This window comes from Microcaecilia unicolor, chromosome 8 (assembly GCF_901765095.1).
Source record: "Microcaecilia unicolor chromosome 8, aMicUni1.1, whole genome shotgun sequence".
Classification (NCBI taxonomy): domain Eukaryota; kingdom Metazoa; phylum Chordata; class Amphibia; order Gymnophiona; family Siphonopidae; genus Microcaecilia; species Microcaecilia unicolor.
In genome coordinates, this window is record NC_044038.1 from 163,558,544 (window position 1) to 163,584,949 (window position 26,406).

The 26,406-nt window shown below is 43.1% G+C and overlaps 1 protein-coding gene across 1 annotated transcript in view; it reads left to right on the forward strand.

Moving 5' to 3' along the window:
- Positions 1-24,319, forward strand: part of ADRA1B (adrenoceptor alpha 1B) — a 42,977-nt gene extending 18,658 nt beyond the window's left edge. Inside the window, 1 exon segment of the mRNA XM_030213423.1 lies at positions 22,305-24,319. Coding sequence (XP_030069283.1) covers positions 22,305-22,870 — 566 coding nt within the window. The 3' untranslated portion in view covers positions 22,871-24,319.
- The last annotated feature ends 2,087 nt before the right edge of the window (positions 24,320-26,406 follow it).

Consider the following 26,406-nt stretch of genomic DNA (forward strand, 5'->3'; position numbering starts at 1 on the left):
GAGGTCACCTCCTTAATCCCCCAGTGTTTTTGTCCCCTACCCCCTCCAAAAATAAATGATACTATAAGGCCCTGTGACAGTTGGGGGGAAAATAGATGTATAAGGGGGTCCTTTTACAAAGCTGTGGTAAAACGTGGTCTACAGTAGTGTGAGTGCATCTTTTGGGCATGTGTTGGGCCATTTTGTACTGAGGCGGGGAAAAAGGCCATTTTTTAATGGGCCGGGAGATGGGCATGCGCAAAAATTAAAACTAGTGTGCACCTGTTTATGGCCTGAGCCCTTACCGCCAGCCATCGACTTAGTGGTAATGGCTCATGCGCGCGCCAATGTGGCCATACTGCCAATTACTGCTGGGAATGCCCCCACGGTAGAAAACAGAAAAATATTTTCTACCACGGAATTCGGTGCGCCAAACTCAGAATTACCGCCAGGGCACATGCTACCCCAGCAGTAGTGCTGATTTGGCTAGCGCTACCCACGCTTTAGCCCTCCCGGGTCTTTCTAAAAGGGCACCTAGGTTTCTAAAATGCCTGTGTACCAACATGTAGACATGTATGTTCTAAATTATCAACACACATGTACATGTGCCAGCACATTGGCGTATATGTTGCAGAATTCCCTCCGTTGATATTGTAAAAATTGACATTTGCAAAATGGGTGCTACCATTGCATGTAGCCAGCTCATACACATCCATTCCTGCTTGCATTTTAGAAAAAGCTCTATATCAACAGATTCTTTTCTAAATTGCTAGTGGAATTTGAGACATCCCGACCCCAACATCTCAATTCCAATATCTAAGTTCTATCTGGAAATTCCACAGCTGACTGGTATCCACGTGGTCTTGTGCTGTTCTTAGAAATGTTCATTTACCCCCTTGTTTACTAAGCTGTGCTAGCAATTTGGGCTGTCTCTGCATTGCTGCATGGCAGCCACTAGCGCAGCTTAGTAAACAGGGGAGTTAAATAGAACTGATGATGTTTTTAATTGGAATGTTGGTCAGCAACTGAAAATCATTCCTTTCCCGCGTTAATCACTGCTGTTAGAACTCTCAACCTGCACAAGCATTGTGGTTTAATTCTGGCATGCAGAACTTCAGAAGACTAATCTGGGAATGTATTTTTAGTGCAGAGCAAGCATCTGGCTTTAAGTTTTGATTAGGAGTCACTCATCTGAGACTATACACCATGTCTTAAGCCAGAACCTGATAACAGCAGGTTCAAAAAGTCTAGCTAGTATTATAATCCTACTGTTTCATGAGTAAATCTTGAGCTTTGTTGTCAGAAAGTCCATTTTTTTGGGCACTATGTCAAGATGTTGTTGGAATAGTAAACTATCTTTTTAAGCAAAAGTGAAAGACACAGATGAAAGCATTTTGGAAATAATTGTACAACAGTTAGGTGCCATCAAGACAGAAAATGCTTCTCTTACATGAGTAAATCATCATTCACTTGTAAGTAGCAATTTTCAGAAAAGATACCTGTTATACTTCCATGCTTGTGACATGCAGAGATTTCAAGGAGGTATGTTTCAGGTGTGGTTTTTGGGTGAATCTTCAAGATATCCATGTATTCTGTATTTTATGATGGTGATACATGTATATTCCAGAAAATCTCCCTCTGCTTTACACCTGTTTTGAGTCCCACCTAACCACTGGCTAAGTTCTCATTTGGACTTGGGTTCCGGAATGGGAGAATTGTGCATACCTCTCTGGCATTCAAAACCACCTTGAATTGCCCAAAAATGAGTGTTCTGGAGGACAGCTCCTTAATGAGTTTCTTGCAGACATGCAGGTTTTCAAAATCCACTTCTTATATTACTATTATTATTATTATTTGTTACATTTGTATCCCACATTTTCCCACCATTTGCAGGCTCAATGTGGCTTACATATAACCGTTAACAGTGTTAGTCAATTACGGTTTGAACAAATATATAGTATGAATGAATACAAAGTGATATTGTGGTATAATGAGGTATATGTATGGTAGGAAACAGTTGGGGGGGAACTTAGAGAGGGAAAGGGGGAAGAAAAGTCAAGTAATGTCCATTGCAGTCTTTGGTTATGTTGTGTCGCAAGTGACCGGTATTTTTATGTTGGGTCAGTGGGGTATGCTCTTCTGGTCTGTCTTTAGTGCTTTCCAAAAATTTAGATGGTCGAGCGTACTTTTTACTGCTTTTGGCAATGAGTTCCATAGTTGTGCACTTAGGTAGGAAAAGCTGGTTGCATAGGTGGATTTGTATTTGAGTCCTTTGCTGCTTGGGCAGTGGAGGTTTAGATATGATCGTGCAGATTTTGTGGAGTTTCTGGTTGGCAGGTCGATGAGGTCTGTCATGTAGCCTGGTGCCTCGCCATATATAATTTTATGAACAGTCGTGCAGATTTTGAAAGTGATGCGTTCTTTGATTGGTAGCCAGTGCAATTTTTCTCTTAGTGGTTTGGCGTTGTCGAAACGTGTTTTTTCCAAATATAAGCCTGGCTGCTATATTTTGGGTGGTCTGAAGTTTCTTTATGATTTGATCCTTGCATCCCGCATAGATTCCATTACAGTAATCTGCATGGCTTAATACTGTGGACTGTACCAGGTTACGAAATATTTCCCTCGGGAAGAATGGTTTTACGCGTTTGAGTTTCCACAATGAGAAAAACATTTTCTTTATGGTGGATTTCGCTTGGGTCTCTAGTGATAGGTTATGGTCGATTGTTACTCCGAGAATTTTCAGGCTGTCTGAGACAGGGAAGGTGTATCCTGAGGTGTTAATGTTTGTGGGTTTGTATGTATTGTGTTGGGGTGAGATAATGAGGCAGTGTGTTTTTTCTGTCTTGAGTTTTAGTTGGAATGCATATGCCCATGAGTTCATGATGTTTAAGCTTAGTTTGATTTCGTTGGTGATTTCCGCCAGATCATGTTTGTATGGAATATATAATGTAACGTCATCAGTGTAGATAAATGGGTTGAGGCCTTGGGTGGATAGTGTCTTGGCCAGTGGTGTCATCATGAGGTTGAAGAGGATCGGTGATAGTGGTGATCCTTGCGGTACTCCGCAGCCTGGTTTCCATGCTGACAATATCCAGCTCATAATCAAAAGTGATCGCCGGCCATTTCCCGATACAAATCGGGAGATGGCCGGTGATCTGGGAAAAGCAGCAAAATCGGTATAATCGAAAGCTGCTTTTTTTGACAGCATCGCCGCTTTCCCGTCGCCTCGCCAGCGAAAGTTCAAAGGGGCGTGTCAGCGGAGAAGCGAAGGCGGGACATGGGCGGGTATGGGTGTGGCTACCAGATAGCCGGCTTTCGCCGATAATGGGAAAAAAAACTGCGTTAAGCAGTATTTCGCCGGGTTTACTTGGTCCTTTTATTTTCACAACCAAGCCTCAAAAAGGTGCCCAAACTGCCCACATGACCAGTGGAAGGAAGCGGAGATGACCTCCCCATACTCCCCCAGTGGTCACTAACCCCCTCCCACCAAAAAAACCCCCACTTTAAACACTTTTTTTCCAGCCTGTATGCCAGCCTCAAATGCCGTACCCACCTCCATGACAGCAGAATGTGTTCTGTCCTCCGACAGCCTTTTCCTGCTTCTGATGTGGCTCTGGGGTGAGTGTGACACCTTTTCTGTTATTTGCACTGCAGTCACATCAGCAATGCATTGTGGTGGGTGTAGGTATTGGTAGTTGGTAGGCTCTACTCCCCTGGTGCTTTCCCCCTGCTTACTGGGTCAGAGTGTGCCCTGTTTTGTTTCCTGTTGTAGTCCATGTGGTAGTGGCCACTTTTGTAAGCCAGTTTTAGTTCCCTTTCCTGTGTTACCCACGTTAGAGAACGTAGTTATTACCTTGAATGGTGCTCAAAGAGGGCATTGTACACCATTGTGCCAGCTCTGACCTACTGCTAATCTTAGTACCAGGGGACTCTTTGCCAGTAGGGCACAATCTCTGATCTGCAGTGAACTGTGAGTAAACGTGCATATTTCAAGAAAGGACTTTTTCAGAGAGATTAGTCTTCAGGTGTGAACTGGTGTGCCAAAGTTATACAGCAGCAATAAGTCCTGAAGGCTGTATGCAGGTCCCTGGAACAGTTTTAGTGGGTGCAGTACATTTGTGGGTAGTGGGTTTTGGGGAGGGTTGGGGGGCTCAGCTCCCAAAGTAAGGGAGCTATGCATGTGGGAGCTTTTCTGAAGTCCACCGCAGTGACCCCTAGGGAGCCCTGTTGGTGTCCTGCCATGTCAGGGGGGCCAGTGCACTAAAAATGCTGGCTCCTCCCACGGCCAAATGCCTTGGATTTGACCGGGGTTTGAGATGGCCGACATAACTTTCCATTATCGCTAAAAAACTAAGCCGGCCATCTCAAACCCCGGCCAAATCCAAGGCATTTGGCTGGCCAGAACCATATTATCGAAACAAAAGATGGCCGGCCATCTTTTTCGAAAATACGGGTCTGGCCAGCTGTTTGCGGCACCGCCGGCCATGTATTTCGCCGGCACCGTTCGATTATTCCCCTCTATGTTTGTTTTTGATTTCACTTGATATGTTCTTGTGGTTAGAAAGCCCTTAATCCAATTCAGAGTGCCACCACTGATTCCGAAGTATTCTAGGATTCCTAGCAGTATGTTATGGTTAACCATGTTGAATGCACTTGACATGTCAAATTGGAGGAGGAGAATGCTCTTGCCTATTGCTATTTCCTGCTTGAATTTGGTTATGAGAGTGAGTAGTACTGTTTCGGTGCTGTGTAGAGTTCGAAATCCTGATTATGACTCATGTAGTATAGTGACTTTGTTTATTTAGTCATTGAGTTGCTTGGTCACCAGTCTTTCCATGAGTTTGACTACTAATGGGATAGAAGCTACTGGGCGGTAGTTGGTAATATCATTTGTTTTTTTCTTACTGTCTTTCAGTATTGGGGTGAGAAGAATGTTGCCTTTTTCTTGAGGGTATATACCCTGTTGTAGCATGAAGTTTAAGTGGGATGTGAGATCTAGTATGAAGCGTTGGGGGGGCAGATCGTATAAGGTAGCTAGGGCAGGTGTCCAGTTGACAGTGGCTATTTGAGTATTGTTTAATCGCCTGGGTAACTGTGTCGGCAGTGAGTAGAACAAAATTGGACCATATTTGGTCAGCAGGGGTTGGGTCTAGACCATCAATGAAGTTTTCTGTGTTCATGTTGTTCTGAGGTAGGGTTTTGCATAGATTTATGATTTTTTCATTGAAATATTTAGCAAGGCTGTCTGCGGATGGGATGTCAGTATTGGTTGTTGTAACCGGTGTTGTGTCTAGTAGTTTGTTCACGAGATGGTATAGTTTCTTCGTGTCTTTATAGTCTGGCCCAATTTTAGTTTTGTAGTACGACCTTTTGGTCTGTTTTATTGCGTATTTATATTTCCTTTGTAGTTGTTTCCATGCGTTGAGTGTTTGTTTGTCTTTTATTTTTCTCCATGCGCGTTCCAGTTTCCTAGTTTGTGTTTTTAGTTTTTTCAATTCTTCATTGAACCACATATGTGTAAGTAGCAAACTTGCCACTGTTATGTGTCAATTGTGTTACATGGTTTCTTCTGATGTGTAGTGCCCTATAGGAAAGTTATTTATTTTCATTTAATTTCATAATGATTTCACATACGATACCCTAAGAGGGAACTATTCTTTTAGCTGGCAAATTCCACAGTCCCCACCAACCACAAAAAAATGTTATAATGGATCTGCCATCTTTTTTGTGGTTCTATTTCATTTGTAAATCAAAACAAGGTTTTGGAAATTATTCCTCTATTGCATCAGAGGAACACCTAGGTGAAGAAGGGAAGCCCCCTCTGAAAACATGCTGTGCCTGTGATAAAAGATGTGCTACTATTCCTCTCTTTCTATCCATCTCACTCTCTGCTCTCCCTCCCTCCTCATCTTTTTTTTTGTTACATTTGTACCCTGCGCTTTCCCACTCATGGCAGGCTCAATGTGGCTTACATGGGGCAATGGAGAGTTAAGTGACTTGCCCAGAGTCACAAGGAGCTGTCTGTGCCTGAAGTGGGAATTGAACTCAGTTCCTCAGTTCCCCAGGACCAAAGTCCACCACCCTAACCACTAGGCCACTCCTGCATTCCCCTCATTCTCTTTCCTCACTAGTGTCCCTATCTATCCACATCCCCCTTCTCTCGTCTCATGACCCCCACCTTGTGTGCATTCTCTGCACCCCCCCCCCTTTCCCCAGTGTCCCTCTTACTTTCTCCCCTGCTGCCCAGCAAACTGCAAATGCCCACTCTCCTTTCACCTCTGAGTGGTTTGCTCTAGCACAGTGACAGTGTTCCTTCTAGCAGGATATGGCAATGGAAGTGTCCCTTCCTTTGGCAACAGACACAGTTCTGACCCACAGCAGCTGTCCTTCCTTCATTAGCAATAATAGCTCCTCCTGCATGTAGACCCCACGTCTTTCGCAGTTACATTACACACAGCCACTGTGTCTTCTTTCGTTTATAACAGCATGTCTAAATGCCAGTTTATGCATATCCAAAACGTGAATTGGACCCTTTTACTAAAGTTTAGCATGTGCTAAATGCTAAGAAGCCTTTTGTGTGCTATGCTTTAGTAAAGGGCCCCTTTGTGTTTGAGGTTTTAGTTGTTTCTTTTTTATCTGTATTTATTTTGTAAATTTATTATTTTTGATTAGGTTGCAGGAATACATTTTGGGGAGGTTTATGTTGTATGTTTGGTATTGTGCCATTTTATTATTTCATAGGTTAAGCTATAAATTGCATAGAACTGTTTGGGGCCCTGTTACTAAAGGGTTGCCTCGTGGCAACCCAGACTACCACTGGCCCAATGTGGCTGCAGGCGGTAGTTCTGCCTGGAGCGTGCGCCATGCCCGGCGCTATGGAAAATAATTCCATCATTTCTAGGGCAGCGCTAACTTGGCTGTAAGGTTAGTGCTGGGTTACCATGGTAACCCTTACCACCACTTCAATGCTCCCTCCACGTGGCCACACGATAAGAATAATCTTATCGCATGGCCATATCTTTTTTTAGGGGCTTTTTACTCGCTGCAGTAAAACGGCCCCCCACTGTTACTGCAGAGTCCTTTTTACCGCCACTTGGTAAAAGGAACCCTTTGTGATCTGTGGTATACACGCGTTTCACATTCAAAAAATTAACTAACTAACCCCCTGTTTATTAAGCCATCCAAGTGGCTGCCGTGCGCTAATGCCAACACAGTCCATTCACTTTGAATGAGCTGTGTCAGCATTGCTGCAAGGCTTAGTAAACAGAGGGGGGGGGGGGACATTTCCCCTGAAATTCTAGGAATAGCTCAACCATAAGAGCAAAAGAGTAACAAATCACTTCATGCTTGCTGGATGTAATTAGTCGTTTTTTTCTTACAATGTCACATTACGTGATACACACTTCATAGACCAATGGCATTTAAGGTCACTTGTTGTAACAGTTTCCCAAACATGGCTACTCTGAGGAAACAGGGTAACTGTTCAGTTGCAACTTGCAGAACTTCTAAACGGCTGACTAACTGCTATGTTTAATTGCTAAGTGGTGAGTATTACTGCTTGCTCTGTGAGGTTCTAAAATAGGGAAGAATACAGAGTATGGATTCCTTCTAAAAGGGATAAATTGCTACATCCCAGATACTGTAACTCAAGATAAGATGAAACATTCCAGCAAGATCAGAAAAATTAACCCAACAGCAATAAATTAAATGTGCATTCCTAGAAAGATCTGTAGTCAAAACACATACTATGTACATTCCAAAATAAGACTGTAAGAACAGTACACACGCATAATGCATTCCAGAGACAGACAATTAACACAGCGCTCATAATATCTGCATTCCATGATCATATACACATGACAGTTCTTATTGTCAGCTTAATTTAACTACTAAATTCACCCCCCCCCCCCCTTTTACAAATCCGTGCTAGCAGCTGCCTCATGGTAATGCTGACACAGTCCATTCACCTATTCACTTTGAATGGGCTGTGTCAGCATTACCGCATGGCAGCCCCTACTGCAGCTTTGTAAAAGGGGGGCGGGTCAGTGCAGTCTCTGGTTAAGTCCTCATTCTACACTTAGGGGCCCTTTTACTAAAACTTAGTGTGTGTTGAATGCTAAGAAGCCTAAAATGGGCTTCTTAGCATTTATTGCACACTAATTCCATTAGCCTGCGCTAAGCTTTAGTAAACGGGCCCCTTAGTGCAGTCTCTGGTTGAACCCTAATCCCACGTTCAGTGCAGTCTCTGGTTTAGCCTTCATTTCACATTTGTTGCAGTTTTTGCTTGAGCCCTTACCCCAGGATTCTATATATGGCAAAGGCGTAGACAGACCTCAAGGTGGGAGGGGGCACATTTTGGTCACCACCCTGCCGCTGCCCCCCCCCCACTGCCACCGCCCCCCTCCGCTGCCTCGCCACCCACTGCCACCACTGTAACATCTTGGCTGAAGGGGGTCCTCAACCCCTGCCAGCTGAAGACTTCGTCCAGCACTGGTCTCCGGCGTCGCCACATTGCCTTCCCTGCTCTCTCTTCCTTTCACATCCAGCATGCTCCTTTTAATGAAACTGAGCATGCTCAATTTCACTAAAAGGAGCGTACTCAATGTGAGGGGAAGAGAGAGCAGGGCGGGCAATGCAACGGCGCCGCCACAGACCAGCGCTGGACAAAGTCTTCAGCTGGCGGGGGTTGGGGACCCCCGCCAGCCAACCAGGGACCCAGAGCAAATTTTGGGGGGCATGGCCCCACCTAGCTATGCCACTGATGTATGGCACCTTAATTTCCATGCAGAAATCAAAGCATATTCTATAACAATGTGCATAACTTAATTGGTTAACTAGCTAATCAGTGCTGTTAATTGGATGTTAACAAGCAATTATCAGAACTATTTGGCATCAATTAAAATTTATGTACACAATTCACTAAACGTATTCTGTAATGTGGTGCTCGTAAATTCTAAGTCACATAGTAGAAAAGGGAAGGTGGCCATGGGCAGGGTGTGGGCATTTCTAAAATCTATGCACGTTGTTATAGAATACATCCACTCTGCGCCTAATTTAGACATCAAGATTTATACCAGGTTTTAGTTAACATAATTGACTGCAACTAAATTTAGTCATAAGTACATAAGTAATGCCATACTGGGAAAAGACCAAGGGTTCATCGAGCTCAGCATCTTGTCCACGACAGCGGCCAATCCAGGCCAAGGGCACCTGGCAAGCTTCCCAAACGTACAAACATTCTATACATGTTATTCCTGGAATTTTGGATTTTTCCAAGTCCGTTTAGTAGCGGTTTATGGACTTGTCCTTTAGGAAACCGTCCAACTCCTTTTTAAACTCTGCTAAGCTAACTGCCTTCACCACATTTTCCGGCAATGAATTCCAGAGTTTAATTACACGTTGCGTGAAGAAAAAGTTTCTCCAATTTGTTTTAAATTTACTACACTGTAGTTTAATCGCATGCCCCCTAGTCCTAGTATTTTTGGAAAGCGTGATCAGACGCTTCACGTCCACCTGTTCCACTCCACTCATTATTTTATATACCTCTATCATGTCTCCCCTCAGCCGTCTCTTCTCCAAGCTGAATAGCCCTAGCCTCCTTAGTCTTTCTTCATAGGGAAGTCGTCCCATCCCCGCTATCATTTTAGTCGCCCTTCGCTGCACCTTTTCCAATTCTACTATATCTTTCTTGAGATGCGGCGACCAGAATTGAACACAATACTCAAGGTGCGGTCGCACCATGGAGCGATACAACGGCATTATAACATCCTCACACCTGTTTTCCATACCTTTCCTAATAATACCCAACATTCTATTCGCTTTCCTAGCCGCAGCAGCACACTGAGCAGAAGGTTTCAGTGTGTTATCGACGACGACACCCAGATCCCTTTCTTGGTCCGTAACTCCTAACGTGGAACCTTGCATGACGTAGCTATAATTCGGGTTCTTTTTTCCCACATGCATCACCTTGCACTTGCTCACATTAAACGTCATCTGCCATTTAGCCGCCCAGTCTCCCAGTCTCGTAAGGTCCTCTTGTAATTTTTCACAATCCTGTCGCGAGTTAACGACTTTGAATAACTTTGTGTCATCAGCAAATTTAATTACCTCGCTAGTTACTCCCATCTCTAAATAATTTATAAATATATTAAAAAGCAGCGGTCCTAGCACAGACCCCTGAGGAACCCCACTAACTACCCTTCTCCATTGTGAATACTGCCCATTTAACCCCACTCTCTGTTTCCTATCCTTTAACCAGTTTTTAATCCACAATAGGACATTTCCTCCTATCCCATGACCCTCCAATTTCCTCTGTAGCCTTTCATGAGGTACCTTGTCAAACGCCTTTTGAAAATCCAGATACACAATATCAACCGGCTCCCCTTTGTCCACATGTTTGTTTACTCCTTCAAAGAATTGAAGTAAATTGGTCAGGCAAGATTTCCCCACACAAAAGCCGTGCTGACTCGGTCTCAGTAATCCATGTCCTCGGATGTGCTCTGTAATTTTGTTTTTAATAATAGCCTCTACCATTTTCCCCGGCACCGACGTCAGACTCACCGGTCTATAATTTCCCGGATCTCCCCTCGAGCCTTTTTTAAAAATGGGCGTTACATTGGCCACCCTCCAATCTTCCGGTACCACGCTCGATTTTAAGGATAAGTTGCATATCACTAGCAGTAGCTCCGCAAGCTCATTTTTCAGTTCTATCAGTACTCTAGGGTGAATACCATCCGGTCCAGGAGATTTGCTACTCTTCAGTTTGCCGAACTGCCCCATTACGTCCTCCAGGTTTACCGTGAAGTCAGTAAGTTTCTCCGACTCGTCCGCTTGAAATACCATTTCCGACACCGGTATCCCACCCAAATCTTCCTCGGTGAAGACCGAAGCAAAGAATTCATTCAGTCTCTCCGCTATGTCTTTGTCTTCCTTGATCGCCCCTTTTACCCCTCGGTCATCCAGCGGCCCAACCGATTCTTTTGCCAGCTTCCTGCTTTTAATATACCGAAAAAAATTTTTACTATGTTTTTTTGCCTCTAATGCTATCTTTTTTTCATAATCCCTCTTGGCCTTCTTTATCTGCGCCTTGCATTTGCTTTGACACTCCTTATGCTGCTTCTTGTTATTTTCAGACGGTTCCTTCTTCCATTTTCTGAAGGCGTTTCTTTTAGCCCTAATAGCTTCCTTCACCTCACTTTTCAACCAGGCCGGCTGTCTTTTGGAGTTCCGTCTTTCTTTTCTAATTCGCGGAATATGTATGGCCTGGGCCTCCAGGATGAAATTTTTGAACAGCGTCCACGCCTGTTGTACAGTTTTTACTCTCTCAGTTGCCCCCCTATGTTTTTTTTTTTACCGTTCTTCTCATTTTATCATAGTCTCCTTTTTTAAAGTTAAACGCTAACGTATTTGACTTTCTGTGTACAGTTACTTCAAGGTCGATATCAAAACTGATCATATTATGGTCACTGTTATCAAGCGGCCCCAGTACCATAACGTCCCTCACCAGATCATGCAGACCAGCACTCAGCATATACTATAATATACACATAAATTAAAGCGTACTTTATAGAACATGCTTTCATTTCTGCACAGAAATTGAGGAGTGATATATAGAACCTAGCCCTTAGTCCACACTCAGTGCAGTTTCTAGCTGAATTGCCACTCCAAGATCAACACAGACCGTGGTTTATTTGTAACTCCTTGATCACAGTACCTTTAAAAAGCCCCAAGGTCATCTAAAATATAAATCAGATAAAATACACCCCAACATAAAATTGCATAAAACCAAAATAACCATAAATACTTCAATGCCTGACTCAAAAAAATAATGTTTTCAATGGCTTGTTAAACTGAGTATGTACATCCTTAGACATATTATTCCACTATAGACCCAGATCGCTTTTGAATATGGATTACAACATTTCTACTAAGGTTTTAAGTAAACAAATTGAATGGATTATTTCTCAAATTATACACCAAGACCGAATTGGTTTTATCAAGGAGTGAAACAGTTCTGATAACATTAGACATCTACTTAATATTATTTGGTTAGTGAGCTACAGGATGATTCAGTAGTTATTTCTTTGGATGTGGAGAGAGCTTTTGATAAAGTAGAGTGGCCCCATCTTTATCAAATTTTAGACAGCTTTGGTTTTGGCTCATGTTTTATTAGCTAGGTTCAAGCTATGTATTTGTTGTCAACTGTGGTGGTGAATGTTAATGGTGGATGTTAATGATTGGCCTTTTCCTGTCTTTAGGTTAGGATGTAGTACCTGGTAGGACTTGCCCCTCTCACCTGTTTGCCCTTATTGACCCTTTAGCTTTTTGTTTAAGGACAATGGATAAGGTGCAAGGAATTTGTGAAGGGGAGGTTCATACTATTTCTTTATAAACAGTTGATATTTTAGTGTATTTGATTGATCTTAATAAATCTCTCCCAGCATTACTCAATTTCTTTACAGATTTTGGGCTGCTGGTGGGTTGTGCAGTGTACTGTGAAGAAGGCGATCCAAGCCCATAATCCCCTCCCCAAAACCCACCAAAAACCTGCTGTATCCACATATAGGTGACACTTGCAGACATAAGAGATATTGCAGTGGTGTATAGTTGGAATGCCTGTGTGGCCAGTCTATTTAAAAAACAAAATAGACATTTTTCTGGTTTGAAAATCATTTTCAGTACTTGATTTTTGGACATTTTCAGTAAAACGTCCAAAGTTGGATTTAGACGTCATATCGGAAATGCCCAGTGCCGTAGCGAGGGCGGCTGACACCTGGGCAGTTCGCCGCTGCGCACCCCCCCCCCCCCGGGTGCACCTTAGTAAACAGGGTGCAATGTTTGTTTAGTTTTCCAGTGCAGTAGTAAGCAGATGCTCAAAAGCAAACACCAGCACTAGAGGCTGTTAGTGCCATTCTAGCGCCGGCGTTTGCTACCGCCCCATGATCAGAGCCTTCGAGCGCATGAAACAACGCGCTCGAGGGCTCTTAGCGCAAGTAGCTTGCAAATGCATGCCAATCAGTGCTTAACACATTCATCCCCAATGATCAGCGACCAGCGCGCCAAAGATTGGGTCGCTGGCCGCGACAAACCCTACGCCAGCTCCGAGCTGGGTTTGCAGATCATTGGGGAGGAATGGTGAGCCCTGTCCAGCATGCATTTGCCAGCGAGGGCAGTTGAGGACGTCCAAATTTTGGACGTTTCTGCAATGGGTAGTTAAGGACATCCAAAATTGGATGTTTCTATGAGAAAGACGTCTTTCTCAAAGAAACATCCAATTTTGGACGTCCTTAACTGCCCATTGCAAAAACGTCCCATCGCTATACCTTCGACACCCCCTTGAAATTTGGCCGTCCCTGCAACAGGGCAGTTGAGGACATCCATCTTCTGATTTAAAGATGGGCATCCTTCTCTTTTCATTGGTCTCCAGCCCAGACCTGTCAAACAAGTGCGGGAGGATTGTGCTGAGCGCATGCTCAGGCACAATTCTTCCGCACTTCTACCCCATGATCAGAGATAATTGTGCTGCTTAAATTTGCATGCATTATCTCTGATCATAGGTCTAATAGCGCCCCGCACTGTTCCAGCGCTATTTTAGAGCGCTGTTTGGAATAGCGCGGGGCTTTTGATCATCTGCCTGTAGGTGCACTGATATTTCAGCCCCCTCTGCAGTGTTTGCTTCAGTATCCCTGCCTGCAAAGGTATAATCACAGGGGTGGGGGTAATAGGTTGCCATCTCAGTCCACCTCTGGGCTTCTCCCCCCAAAAATTGGAGGGCTGGCTGTGCCCCTGCTGGAGGGGTAGTAGGCTACCTTAGCTGCAGAAAGTGTGGGATATAGCTGGGATGGAAAAGTTAACCTGTGTGTTAAAAAAAGAAGCCTGGGAAATTGTATAGGATATGGGAGCCTTTTATATAATTTGCTTTTAGAATTCTAGTCCAGTTTGCAATTGGTGGCTCTATGTATGCCGATGCTATTCTTTTTTTTTTTTGTAAGTTTTCTAAGAAATGCAGAGGTACTTTGCATTGTGTAGCACCAATATGCATGGGAGAGTTTCCATGGGCTCATTTTACTAAGCTGTGGTAAGCGCTAGCATGCACTTACCACAGTTTACAAGGACCAATCACATCACAGGACATGCTCAGGCATCCTGCAGTAATTCCCTGACCTTTGTATGCAAAACGTGCACTAAAAATCTTTATTTTATCATGGAGGGGGCATGACTGGGGGGGGGGGGGCAGAGAGTGAGAATTTCTGTGCTAATTAGCACAGCTACATTACTGCACACTAATTCATTAGCGCAGGGTTAGCACGTGATTCCTTGCTGCCTACTAAATAGATGCTAATAACAACATTAGTGCATGGCCATTAATAGGAGAAATAGAAAATCAGCCATTGTACTGCTGCGGTAAAAATGGCCTTGGCATGCGGGAAAAACCTGTGTAAACCCCATGTTTTCCTTTTCCCTTTTGTAATGCCTTCTCTATCCTTTGGTTGGAGTGTCTCTACTCCTTTTACATAGTAACATAGTAACAGTAAATGATGGCAGATAAAGACCTATACGGTCCAGCCAGTCTGCCCAACAAAATAAAGTCATTTTACATGGTATGCGATACTTTATACATATACCTGAGTTTGATTTGTCCTTGCCATTCTCAGGGCGCAGACAGTAGAAGTCTGCCCAGCACTGTTCTTGTACTAAAAGTTCTGAAGCTAACGTCGCAGCCCCTTAAAATTTACACTCCAGCCCATCCATATCTATTCAGTCACGATCAGGGCACAGACCATGGAAGTCTGCCCAGCACTGGTTTTGCTTCCCAATTACTGGTGTTGTCACGCAATCTCCGCTAAGATTCCGTGGATTCATTCCTTCTCAACAGGATTCCTTTGTATCTATCCCATGCATGTTTGAATTCCGTTACCATTTTCATCTCCACCACCTCCCACGGGAGGGCATTCCATGCATCCATCACCCTGTCCGTGAAAAAATACTTCCTTACATTACTCCCGAGTCTGCCCCCCTTCAACCTCAATTCATGTCCTACCGCCTTCCCGTCTCAGGAAAAGGTTTGTTTGCGGATTAATACCTTTCAAATATTTGAACGTCTGTATTATGTCACCCCTGTTTCTTTTGATTGTTTTCTCCCCCCCCCCCCCCATGCTTAAACAGTGGGTGGAGGAGAGGGGATGTCATTCTTGGAAGTATTGTTTGTGGAACTCTGCTGGTACAGAAACATTACAGGATTTACTGAGAATTGTGCATGATGGGACCCTTTTCCAAAGGTGTGATAGGCTCTATGCGCATGTGGCGCACACCAAAACGAGACTACTGCCAGGCTAGTGCACCCCCCTGGCAGTAATTTCAAATTTCATGCGCACCCACGCTACAGGGACAAATTATTTTTTTATTTCCTACTGCACACAGCATTTCCAGCGTTAATCAGCAGCTGGCGTGTGCCGACTGGTCACCATGCATATAGCAAGTCTGCCCTTATCGATAGTTCAATGGGTGGCGTTAAGGGCTCAGCCCATAAATAGGCCTGTGCTGTTTTCAATTTTACCGCAGGCCCTTTTCCCGGTACATTGAAAAAAAGCCCTTTTTCCCAGATGCGGTAAAAACCGGCCTGGCATGCGCCAAAAACACAGGCCCACACTATCGCAGGCTACTTTTTGCCATGGCTTAGTAAAAGGACCCCTCTGTCTGCGTTATTTCTTTGTTCTGTTCTGTGTTCATTTCAATATTTAAAAAGTAATAGAAAGAAAGAAAGAAAGAAAGAAAGAAAGAAAGAAAGAAAGAAAGAAAGAAAGAAAGAAAGAAAGAAAGAAAGAAAGAAAGAAAGAAAGAAAGAAAGAAAGATTTTTCCAAAATGTTACTGCTACATTCTGGCTCATTCTTCGTTCTGTGCTCAGTATAACCACTGACCGAACCATCCTTATTTGCTCTCTGTATTCGTTGCTTCCACGGTCATTCTGTGCTCAGCAGAATAAATATTTAAGCTCTCATCCTGTGGTTAGTTCACAGTAATGCCAGCATAGCTCAATGTCAGCAAAAGCTTTTCATCCAGAATTTTTTCTCAATTCCATTCCAAATACAATTTCAAGGACTATAAACACCAGGCTGCATTGGCATGGGACATGGTAATCCAGAATTAGATTACATGATCACATGGAGTTGGGTTGACAGCGCTGTAACCGCTGGTCGACATTCTACGTTCAGCGTAAGTGCTGACTAAGCTGTGTAAATAAAATATCCCTTTGTGAACTGCATGTCTTCTGCTTGTTGTCCCGTTTAACGAGTCCTAAAGCTGAGTGCTCTGGACAAAGTCATTCTGTTGGGGCCATTGCAACCACTGCTTATTTCTAGGATAAGCAGCATAAAATCTGTTCTACTCTTTTGGGATCTTGCCAGGAACTTGTGACCTTGATTGGCCACTGTTAGAAACAGGATACTGGGTTTGATGGACCTTTGGTCTGTCCCAGTGAGGCAACGCTATGTAAACAATACAGGCAAGAAAAGAAAGAAAAGGCATGAAGGGCAATTCTATAACTTGCAAATCAAGAAGCTAAGATTCTATAAATGGAGCCTAAAAAATCAGCACCGAAAAAAACCCGGCTTAAGGAGTATTCTATAAGCTGTGCCTAAAGTTAAGCAGAGAGGTTGCACATAAATTTAAGTGCCACTGTTTGCACCAATGAAAATATGCGGAGCACTCATTTTCTACAATTACATGTGTAACTCTAAACCACACCCCCAATCTGCCCCAAAATACCCATGACCCTCCTATTTCCATGCCCCCTTTTTGGGCCACATGTAAATATTAGGCACGGATCCTGTGCCTAAATTTACATGCATTAGTCCCAATTAAATCTAATTAGTGCCAATAATTGCTTGTTAAAAAGCCAATTATAAGCACTAATTGGCTTGTTATTCTATTAAATTGCGTGAGCAAATTGGAGCCGAGCCTAGATTTGCATGCGCAATTTTTGGTGACTTTTATAGAATTAAGGGTAATTGTGTGCCAGTGTTTACAGAATACTAGTAAGTACACACAGGACTGGTGCCTTAATTGACAAATATACGAAAATGTGCTAGGCGCTATTCTGTAAATATGGCGCACATGTCGCTTAGGGGTCCTTTTACTAAACTGCATTAAACACTAATGTGCGCTTACCCCCGGATTCTATATAGTGTGACCGAAATTACACATGCAAATTCAGTCATATTCTGGATTTGCATGTGCATTTTAATTACTTAAGGGAGGGTCCAAGAAAGCAAAAAGGCAGACGATCTGCAAACTCCAAGATGGAAAATCAACAGAGCAGATCGTTATGAGAAAAAATATAATTTATTAATGAACACTAAAAATGTATATACAAATCAGCCCGACACAGGCTGTGTTTCGCCCAGCAGGGCTGTTTCAGGGGCTACACAATGATCCTTTACTGTCAAAATATGGTAGATGTGCTGAAACCAAATGTACTGAAGACCGCGATCATAAATAGCGTTACCAGAATCAAGAGAGTGTCCGACGTATTTTATGTCAGCACTTTTTTCTGGTTTATTCGATTGAGCTGTTTTTTCAACATATACACTAGAAGATTTACGATCGCTGTTTTAATTACTTAAGCCAGTCAGCGCCAATAATTGCCACTTAACAAGCAATTATTGACACTAATTGGCATTAATTAGAATCTACACGCACAACTTGATAGGTGTATTCTGTAAAATGGTGCACATAAATTCTAATGTGTGCTGCCAAAAAGGGGGCGGAGCCATGGGTGTAGAATGGGCAGGCTGTGAGCATTCTGGAAAAAAATATGCCCAGGGTTATAGAATGCACCTGCTCTGCGCCTAATTTAGGTGCCAATATTTACACCATGTTTTAATTGGCGTAAATGGATATACCTAGAGTTAGATGCAGGCATAGCCGCTAGGCATGTTCTTTAAACCCACTAAATCTTGGCATATCTTACAGAATTTGCCTGTGAAAATATTTTTGGTGCCAATTTTTCAGGCACCACATATTATTTATTTATTTACTGCCTTTTGAAGGAATTCACTCAAGGTGGTGTACAGTAAGAATAAATCAAACGAGCAATAGACAATTACAGCAGTAAAATTATTCAAATAACAATACAAAGTATGGCATAGTATACTACTTACAAAGTCAACACATTACGTAATAGAACATTTTAATAGACAGCGTAGGGTATACGCAAAGATGGAACATATAGATAGGTAAGAGAGTAAGAGGAGTTAGAAAATAAGGTGACTAATTTAAAGAAAGGAGCACATGAGGAGGTCAGACAGATGGTTAAATATTATCTTAGCTAGGGTAGGCGTGGATAAACATATAAAATCTAATCCTTAATGTGAAAAATAGGCTTACCACAAAATGAGTTAAATGCCTGTCAGTGCATGCTAATCACATATTATATTTTTTCCAGAAGAGGGGGTGTCATGGGTATGGAAGTGTTATCCAGCTAGAGCACTAAAAGGAGCACTTAGGGCCAGATTCTATATATGGCACTTAAAAAATCTGAACAGAAAACATTTCCACCTAAGCTTATTTTATAAGGTTTAGGCAAGGTGTATAGAATACGCTTAGTTAATATCCCAGCACCTAAAACTATGCACCTCCATTTACAGCAATGAAAACATGGTGTTAATCCCTGTGAGTAGGTTTACACGCACTGGGCCATATTCTATAACAACACGTGTAAATTTGGGAATGCCCACGAAATGCCCATTTCCCCACCCATGGCCATGCCCTTTTGAACTGCATGCTGTAGAATTTAGGCACAGTATATGTCTAGCAAGTTACATGCGTAAATTCTAATTATTGCCAATTAGTGCTCATCATTGCTTGTTAAGTGCTGTTAAAAATGCTGACTGGCTTGTTAAGACAATTAACCACCTTATTTTCGAAGGAGATCGCCGGCGATCTCCTGAAGCCGGCCAAATCGATATAATCGAAAGCCAATTTTGGCCGGCACCAACTGCTGGCTGTCGCGGAGCCAGCCAAACTTCAAAGGGGCATTTCGGCAGGGTACAAAATGTGGGACAGGGGCGTGGTTAGGAAATGGCCGGCTTCACCCGATAATGGAAAAAAGATGGCCGGCTCTGATGAGCATTTCGCCGGCTTCACTTGGTCCATTTATTTTTAGGACCAAGCCTCGAAAAAGTGCCCCAATTGACCAGATCACCACCGAAGGGAATTGGGGATCACCTCCCCTTACTCCCCCAGTGGTCACCAACCCCCTCCCACCCAAAACATTTTTGTGCCAGCCTCTATGCCAGCCTGAAATGTCATACCCAGCTCCCTGACAGCAGTATGCAGGTACCTGGAGCAGTTTTTTATGGGTGCAGTGCACTTCAGGCAGGTGGACCCAGGCCCATCCCCCCCACCTGTTACACTTGTGGTGGTAAATGTTCAGCCCTCCAAAAAACCTCAAAACCCACTGTACCCACATGTAGGTGCCCCCCTTCATCCCTAAGGGCTATAGTAGTGGTGTAGAGTTGTGGGGAGTGGGATTTGGGGGGCTCAGCACACAAGGTAAGGGAGGTATGCACCTGGGAGCAATTTTTGAAGTCCACTGCAGTGCCCTCTAGGGTGCCCGGTTGGTGTCCTGGCATGTCAGGGGGGTCAGTGCACTACAAATGCTGGCTCCTCCCATGACCAAATGCCTTGCATTTGGCCGGGTTTGAGATCGCCAGCATTAGTTTCCATTATCGCCGGAAACCGATGCCGGCTACCTCTAAAGCCGGCCCAAATGCTGACATTTGGCCGGCTCCAACCGTATTACTGAAATGAAAGATAGTTGGCTATCTTTTTCGATAATACAATTCAGGCACCGCTTTACGGCGCCGGCCAAATAGATGGCCGGCGCCGTTCGATTATGCCCCTCTACATTACGCATGCTGTTTGGAAGGCCCCGGGCAGTAATTCCAAATTTGTCACACACCAAAAACAGGGCGCTTACCCAGCAGTAAACAGCAGTGGGCATGCGCTGCATGCTTACCGCCCGGGTAGCACGTGAGACCTTACCACTAAGTCAATGGGTCATCTTAATTGTGCTGGTTTTCATTTTGACGCTTGTCCATTTAATGTCCCTTAAAAAAAGGCCCTTTTTCCAGGATGCAGTGAAAACTGGTCCGGCGTGCACCCAAAAGACAAACTTGCACTGCTGCAGGCCACTTTTTGCCACGTCTTAGTAAAGGGTCCCACTATGAGTAGTGCCCAGTACAAGGCACACCACACCTGCCATTGAGAGGGCATAAGATATCAGCGCACCAAGGCCACTTCGCATTAGTATTCTATAATGGGTGGCACACCATAATGGCAATATAGAATTGGCACTATATATGCCCCTTGTGGCACCTACGTTTTGGTGTGACCTTATAGATGTGCCTAACAAACTTTCCACTTAGCTTATGAGGATGCACAGACTCTTCCTGTTGTCCACGGACGGCAATGGCCAATGTTTGAATGACTTCATCAGGGTCCGTGGCATACCAGCTCACAAGAGCCAAACAGCCATGGAGTGAAGTGAGCTGGTGTGCCACGGACCCTGCTGAAGTCATCGAAACTTTGCCCATTGTTAGCCGTGGACAGCAGAAAGAGTCTGTGCATCCTCAAAAGCTAAGCAGAAAGTTTGTTTGGACTTTGTTGAAATTAAATTTTGGGGAGGTTTTTCAGCCTATAATGACAGTAAGTACCCCTATGATTGATCGGCTCTGTTGCCAAGAAGGAGTCTGTTGAGGCTTTTCCTCCTTATTTTTAGAAAAATTGATAAAAATAGATAAAACATAAAAAATATGAATTCAGTAGTATTCATTGGAAGAGGACTATTTCTGAGTTGTTTATGAAAGTAGCTATCCTCGGAGACTCTCTAAAATTGTTTTATAGACGTGCAAGCATAACTCTGAAATGTTGACCATCTGGATCTTGGTTATATATATATGGCTTCTATGCTTAGATGATTACAAATTATACACTTATTTCTCCATTTTCCAACTAATTAGGAATTCTTTAAGGGTAAAAAAAAAATCAGCGTTTCCACTGATAATATTGCTGGGTACCTTTGCCAGTAGAATCAAATATGAACGTTTGAATCACTTAGAAGTCCTCAGCACAGAAAAGGTACAAAATCAAATTTGAGGAAAAAAGATGAGGCACTGCTACCCTTCAGTCTGGGGGTATAATTTCTGGGAACTGCTTTGTTGGGGATAAGGGGAGAGGAGAATAATACAAATGCAATGTTCTCAGCAAATGGAGTTCATGTTTTGGGCTCCCTGTTGGTGGGATCTGATGTGTTAAAATGTTTGTTGAAATAAAAATAAAATAAAATATAAGCCAAGGGAAGGATGATAGGAGAAATTGGGTCTTTCTGATGTTTAATAATTAATTTTTTGCATAGGGTGTTTTATCAGTGTTTATCGGTTAAGACCTAAAATTAGAAGCCCTAGTTATAAAGAACAGGTGATTCAGTCCTGAAATATCCAGATTGTTTTTAAAGTAGAGTTGAGAAATAGAGGACTGATCCACCTGTTCTTTATTACCCGAACCCTCAATGCAAGGGAACAAATGTAATGCTAAAGCTTCACTAAAGCTCACTCTATAATAGAATAAGTATGGGAGAATGAATAATCACATTAGATCTAAAATACAACAAACAATGAATCAAAAAAAGTGTGAAAGGAAGCCTGGGAGATGATAAATGCACCCTGTTTCCGAACCCCTTCATCAGAAGCAATCGAGTGCTATGGGTGAAGGGGCTCCAAAATAGAGCGCCTCATAAAGCAGAAGACATCAACATATGCACATCAGTTCCAACGTCCTATTTGTTTGACAATAGTGATATACTGCATCACAAAATTACAATGCTGGCATCTGAAAGTTTGATTGGGAGTACTACTGTTATTTTACTTTTATACTGTTTCCAGGAGAATTTGGTTTGAAGTATTGCACATGACTTATGATGCTTCACATTTAATTGCCCTGCACCAATAACCAGGAGATTTAGGTTGGCACTATGAGAATGAACAACTGCCAAAAATAATGGCAATTTCATTAATATTGCTCATTGAACCGATGGACTCAGTTCATACATTGAACATCTCCCAGGGTTCCCTTCACACTTTTGTGATTCATTATTTGTTGTATTTTAGATCTAGTGTGATTATTCATTCTCCTATATGTCTTCTATTATAGGGTGAACTTTAGTGAAGCTTTATTACCTGAAAGCAGGTGTTCAGCCTAAGACGATCTAATGAGAAACGCAGTCTGCTCTGACTTGTAAATTTTCAATTTTTCTTTTTCATTTCAGGGTCGATGTTCTCTGTGATGAAACCCCCCCAAACACTTGCCAAGATAATTTTCTGGCTTGGCTACTTCAACAGTTGCATCAATCCCATTATCTACCCATGTTTCAGTAAAGAGTTCAAGCGAGCATTTATTCGCATCCTTAAGTGTCAGTGCCATCGCAGAAAGCAGCCAGGGTGGTGGGCTTACCACTGCCGCAACTGGAACCATGTTTCTTTTGACCATTCCAGGAAAGACTCGTTGGATGACAGCGCAAACTATCAAAATGGAAGCCAGAGAACTTTGGCCTCAGGTACCTACAGCCCCGGCTACCTGAGTAAACTCACTCATCCCAAGGTGGAGATGGAGACGTTCCAAGACTGGGAACATTCAAATTCCATTAAAAGTCCACCTCTGCATTTGCACAGTCAGAAGGACAATGTCTTTACCTTTCGGATCATACCAGAGCACAATGGACATAGAACTGACCACCATAAATCTGACCAGAGGGTCTATGAAGCAAAGCATGACACAATAAATTATCAGACTCAAGTCAGAAAAAATAGTAGCTGTGGAACTAGCAAATTCTAAAGAACTATCCTTTGAAATACAACAAAAAGTATAGTGGGTTTAGACTTGAGACTTCATATAGGAAAGAAGAGATAAGCATAAAGAACATCTTCTACTATTGACACTGTTCTCTCCAGTACCATAAGGGAAGTCTCTTTACTCTGCTAAAAGACAATGTGGTGTGAAACTAGAAGGATGGTAAACCCTTGGACTCTAATGATAACAAGCATAAGACATAAGGAACATACAACTAAATACACAATACTGTATTACAGAGCATCAGGCAGCATTTAGTCAATCAGATTGTTTGAATGACCAGCAGTTGCCCTCACTTGAGTTTCTGAACCTGGTGCTGCCATACGCAATGGAACAGAATTTATACCACCACTGCACACAGTGGGAAAAACCCTTTCCTCAAAACTTTCTTTAACAAAAGAAACCCCCATAAAGATTACATAAAGCCCCTCCCTACACAAGAGAAGTGACAGGTGCTTTATAATAAGTTCACAGGTGTATCTTAATGCAGTAAGTGTTGGCTGCCAAAACTTGTCACCCCACGACATTGACCCCATGATCCTCTCACTGAAACCTACTACAATATGCATGCGCCACAGGCACCAACATTTCACATTGACTGGGGGTGCCAAACACAATACAAATTATCCCTCCCTGGACACGGTGAGGGAGCTGGTTCATTATTAGGGGTGCTCTTCAGAGCTGGCTCTTCACAACCTCAAGTAGCTTACACAGTCACATACAACACGGACAGAGAAATTGGAAATGACCCAAACCTCCTTCCTACCCTCCTCAACATGTGTACAATGTATGTGTGTACTCCCTGTATGTACTTTACTGTACATGTGTTCATGAAGATAGCTATGCAGTTTCAGGGGCAATTCTATAACTAGGCACATGCAGTTAAATGTGTTTTGAACTCCAAACAATATGATGTATCACTGTCCAATAGTCCAACAGTAGTATATGCACAGCGGGGGTAATACAAATCATTCAATAACAACCCTGCGCTTATAAATCACTTCAATCACATTTGTAAGAAGTAGGCAAATCCAGTTAAATAGGAGCCTCAGCAGCAACTCATTTCACTTCAGGAACACATCCTGTGACTTGCCTGCATCGTCATCACTTAAAAAAGATAAGTTTTAAAGATTATATGACATATAACATGTACAAGTAAAGTGCTGTGAAAATAAGAGTCATAATATATGGAAGCCGATGACGAAGCAGGCAAGTCACAGGACCTGTTCCTGTGTGAAACAAGTTGCTGCTGAGGCTCCTAGTTAATTGGATTTGCCTACTCCTTACAAGTGTGATTGAAGTGATTTATAAGCACAGAGTTCTTACATGTGTCTTGTGCACCTAAGCAGTGCACTAATTGGCACTCACATGTGCAAGTACACTACACACTATTCTATAAGGTAGTGCATAAGTGCTATGCTCTTGGATTCTATATATGGGGCCAAAAAGATCAGTGCTGAAAAAAGCGCTATTTATAAGCCGCGCTTAAAGTTAGAAGTGGATTATAGAATAGTGCTTATGCCTGGGAATCACACCTAACTTTAGGCGCATCCATTTGCACCAACTGAAACGTAGCGCAAATGTACATGCCTACATTAGGCACGTATCCCCCCTCATTCTATAACAACATGAGTAAATATTAGGAATGTCCCCATTCCGCCCATGACCCTCCCATTTCCACGCCCCCCAATTTAAACTCACATATATAATTTAGGTGTGGCTCCCTCACCTAAATTTACATGTGTAAATACCAATTAAATCTAATTAGTTCCAATAACTGCTTGTTAAAAACCCAATTATTGGCGATAATTACCTTGATATTCATTTAAATTGTGCATGCAAATTCAGCATGTGCCCAGATTTGCGCATGCAATTTTTAGCGACTTTTATAGAATTAGAGGGATGACACACAGATTTGTATGCCCAAATTTGGGCATGTTCCTGAGACGTGCACACAAATGAATTGAATAACAAACACAGAAACATCAAGAATTGGGTGCTAACAACCAATTATCAAGGTTAATTTGCATCAATTAGAATTTGTGTGCGCATCTGGATGCATGCTATTCTGTAAGGCAGGGTGCCTAACTCCCATAGCATGTATCTGAAAAGGGGGCGTGGCCATGAAAGAGGCATGGGTATGTGTCAGGGGCATTCCAGAAAATTATACGCATTGTTACAGAACACTGCCTCAGCGAGCCTAACTTGAACGCCAGCATTTACACCTGGTTTTGGCAAGTGTAAGTCTTGTGGAGTGGAGGAGTGGCCTAGTGGTTAGGGTGGTGGACTTTGGTCCTGGGGAACTGAGTTCAATTCCCACTTCAGGCACAGGCAGCTCCTTGTGACTCTGGGCAAGTCACTTAACCCTCCATTGCCCCGTGTAAGCCACATTAAGCCTGCCATGAGTGGGAAAGTGCGGGGTACAAATGTAACAAAAATAAAAAAATAAATGTTAGGTGCAGGAATTGGTGCTAAGTGTGATTCTATACAGCATTTGTGTCTTTTATAGAATCGCGCTTAGTGATGATTTTTTTCTGGTGCCAAATTCTGAGCCCCATTTATAGAATTCCTCCCAGAGTGTAACTGTAAGGGGGCACAGATATGGCTGAAGTATAAGTAATATGGGTATGTCACTAAGGGGTCCTTTTACAAAGCGCCCTTAGCAGGCTTACCACTCCCTAAAAGGGAAGTACCACCGGGCTACCAAAGCAGCCTGGCAGTAGTTCCCTCCCCCAGTGTGCACCATTTCCAGCACTGCAAAAATATTTCAATTTTTTTAGTGCCAGTGTCTACACGGCGGTAATCAGGCTGTGCCGCATGCTGTCCAGTTACTGCCAGACTAGCGTGGGAGCCCTTACCGCCACCTCAATGGATGGTGGTAAGTGCTTCCCCCCCCCCAAAAAAAAAATGGTGCACGGCAACTGCTTCACTTGCCGCACGGCCATTTCTTGAAAAAACAAAGACCTGCCTTTTACCTGCTGCGGTAACAGGGGGTCTCGGCGTGCATCTAAAACATGTGCCAACTCCAGTGCAGGCCCCCTTTTGCCACAGCTTCATAAAAGGACCCCCAAGTGAGCAAAAAATGAGCACCAAGAGCCTTCAAAACAGGGACAAATCTTGAATTCATGGACCCGACACGGGCTGTGTTTTGGTGCACAGCACCTATATCAGAGGTCATCTAAAAAAGCAAATATCAATCAAAGTTTTGGTACCTTGTAGCACTTCAGGTTGGCGTTGTTGGAAAGAATGGTGGCTTGCCACCATTTTTTCTAACAATGCCAACCCAGAGTGCTAAACGGTACCGCAACTTTGGTTTTTGCATCTGCTATCACCCTTAGATTGGGTTCATTGTAATTGATAATTGCCTTTTTAGGCAACTCCGAAACATGGTCTGTCAGGTCCATGAATAAAAGATTTCTCCTTGAAGGCTCCTGGTGCTTTTTTCGTTATATGGTTTGTGCTTTGACCTTCTCCGTTTTGCTGTATGTCACTCAGTGACACATGCACCTTACAGAATACTA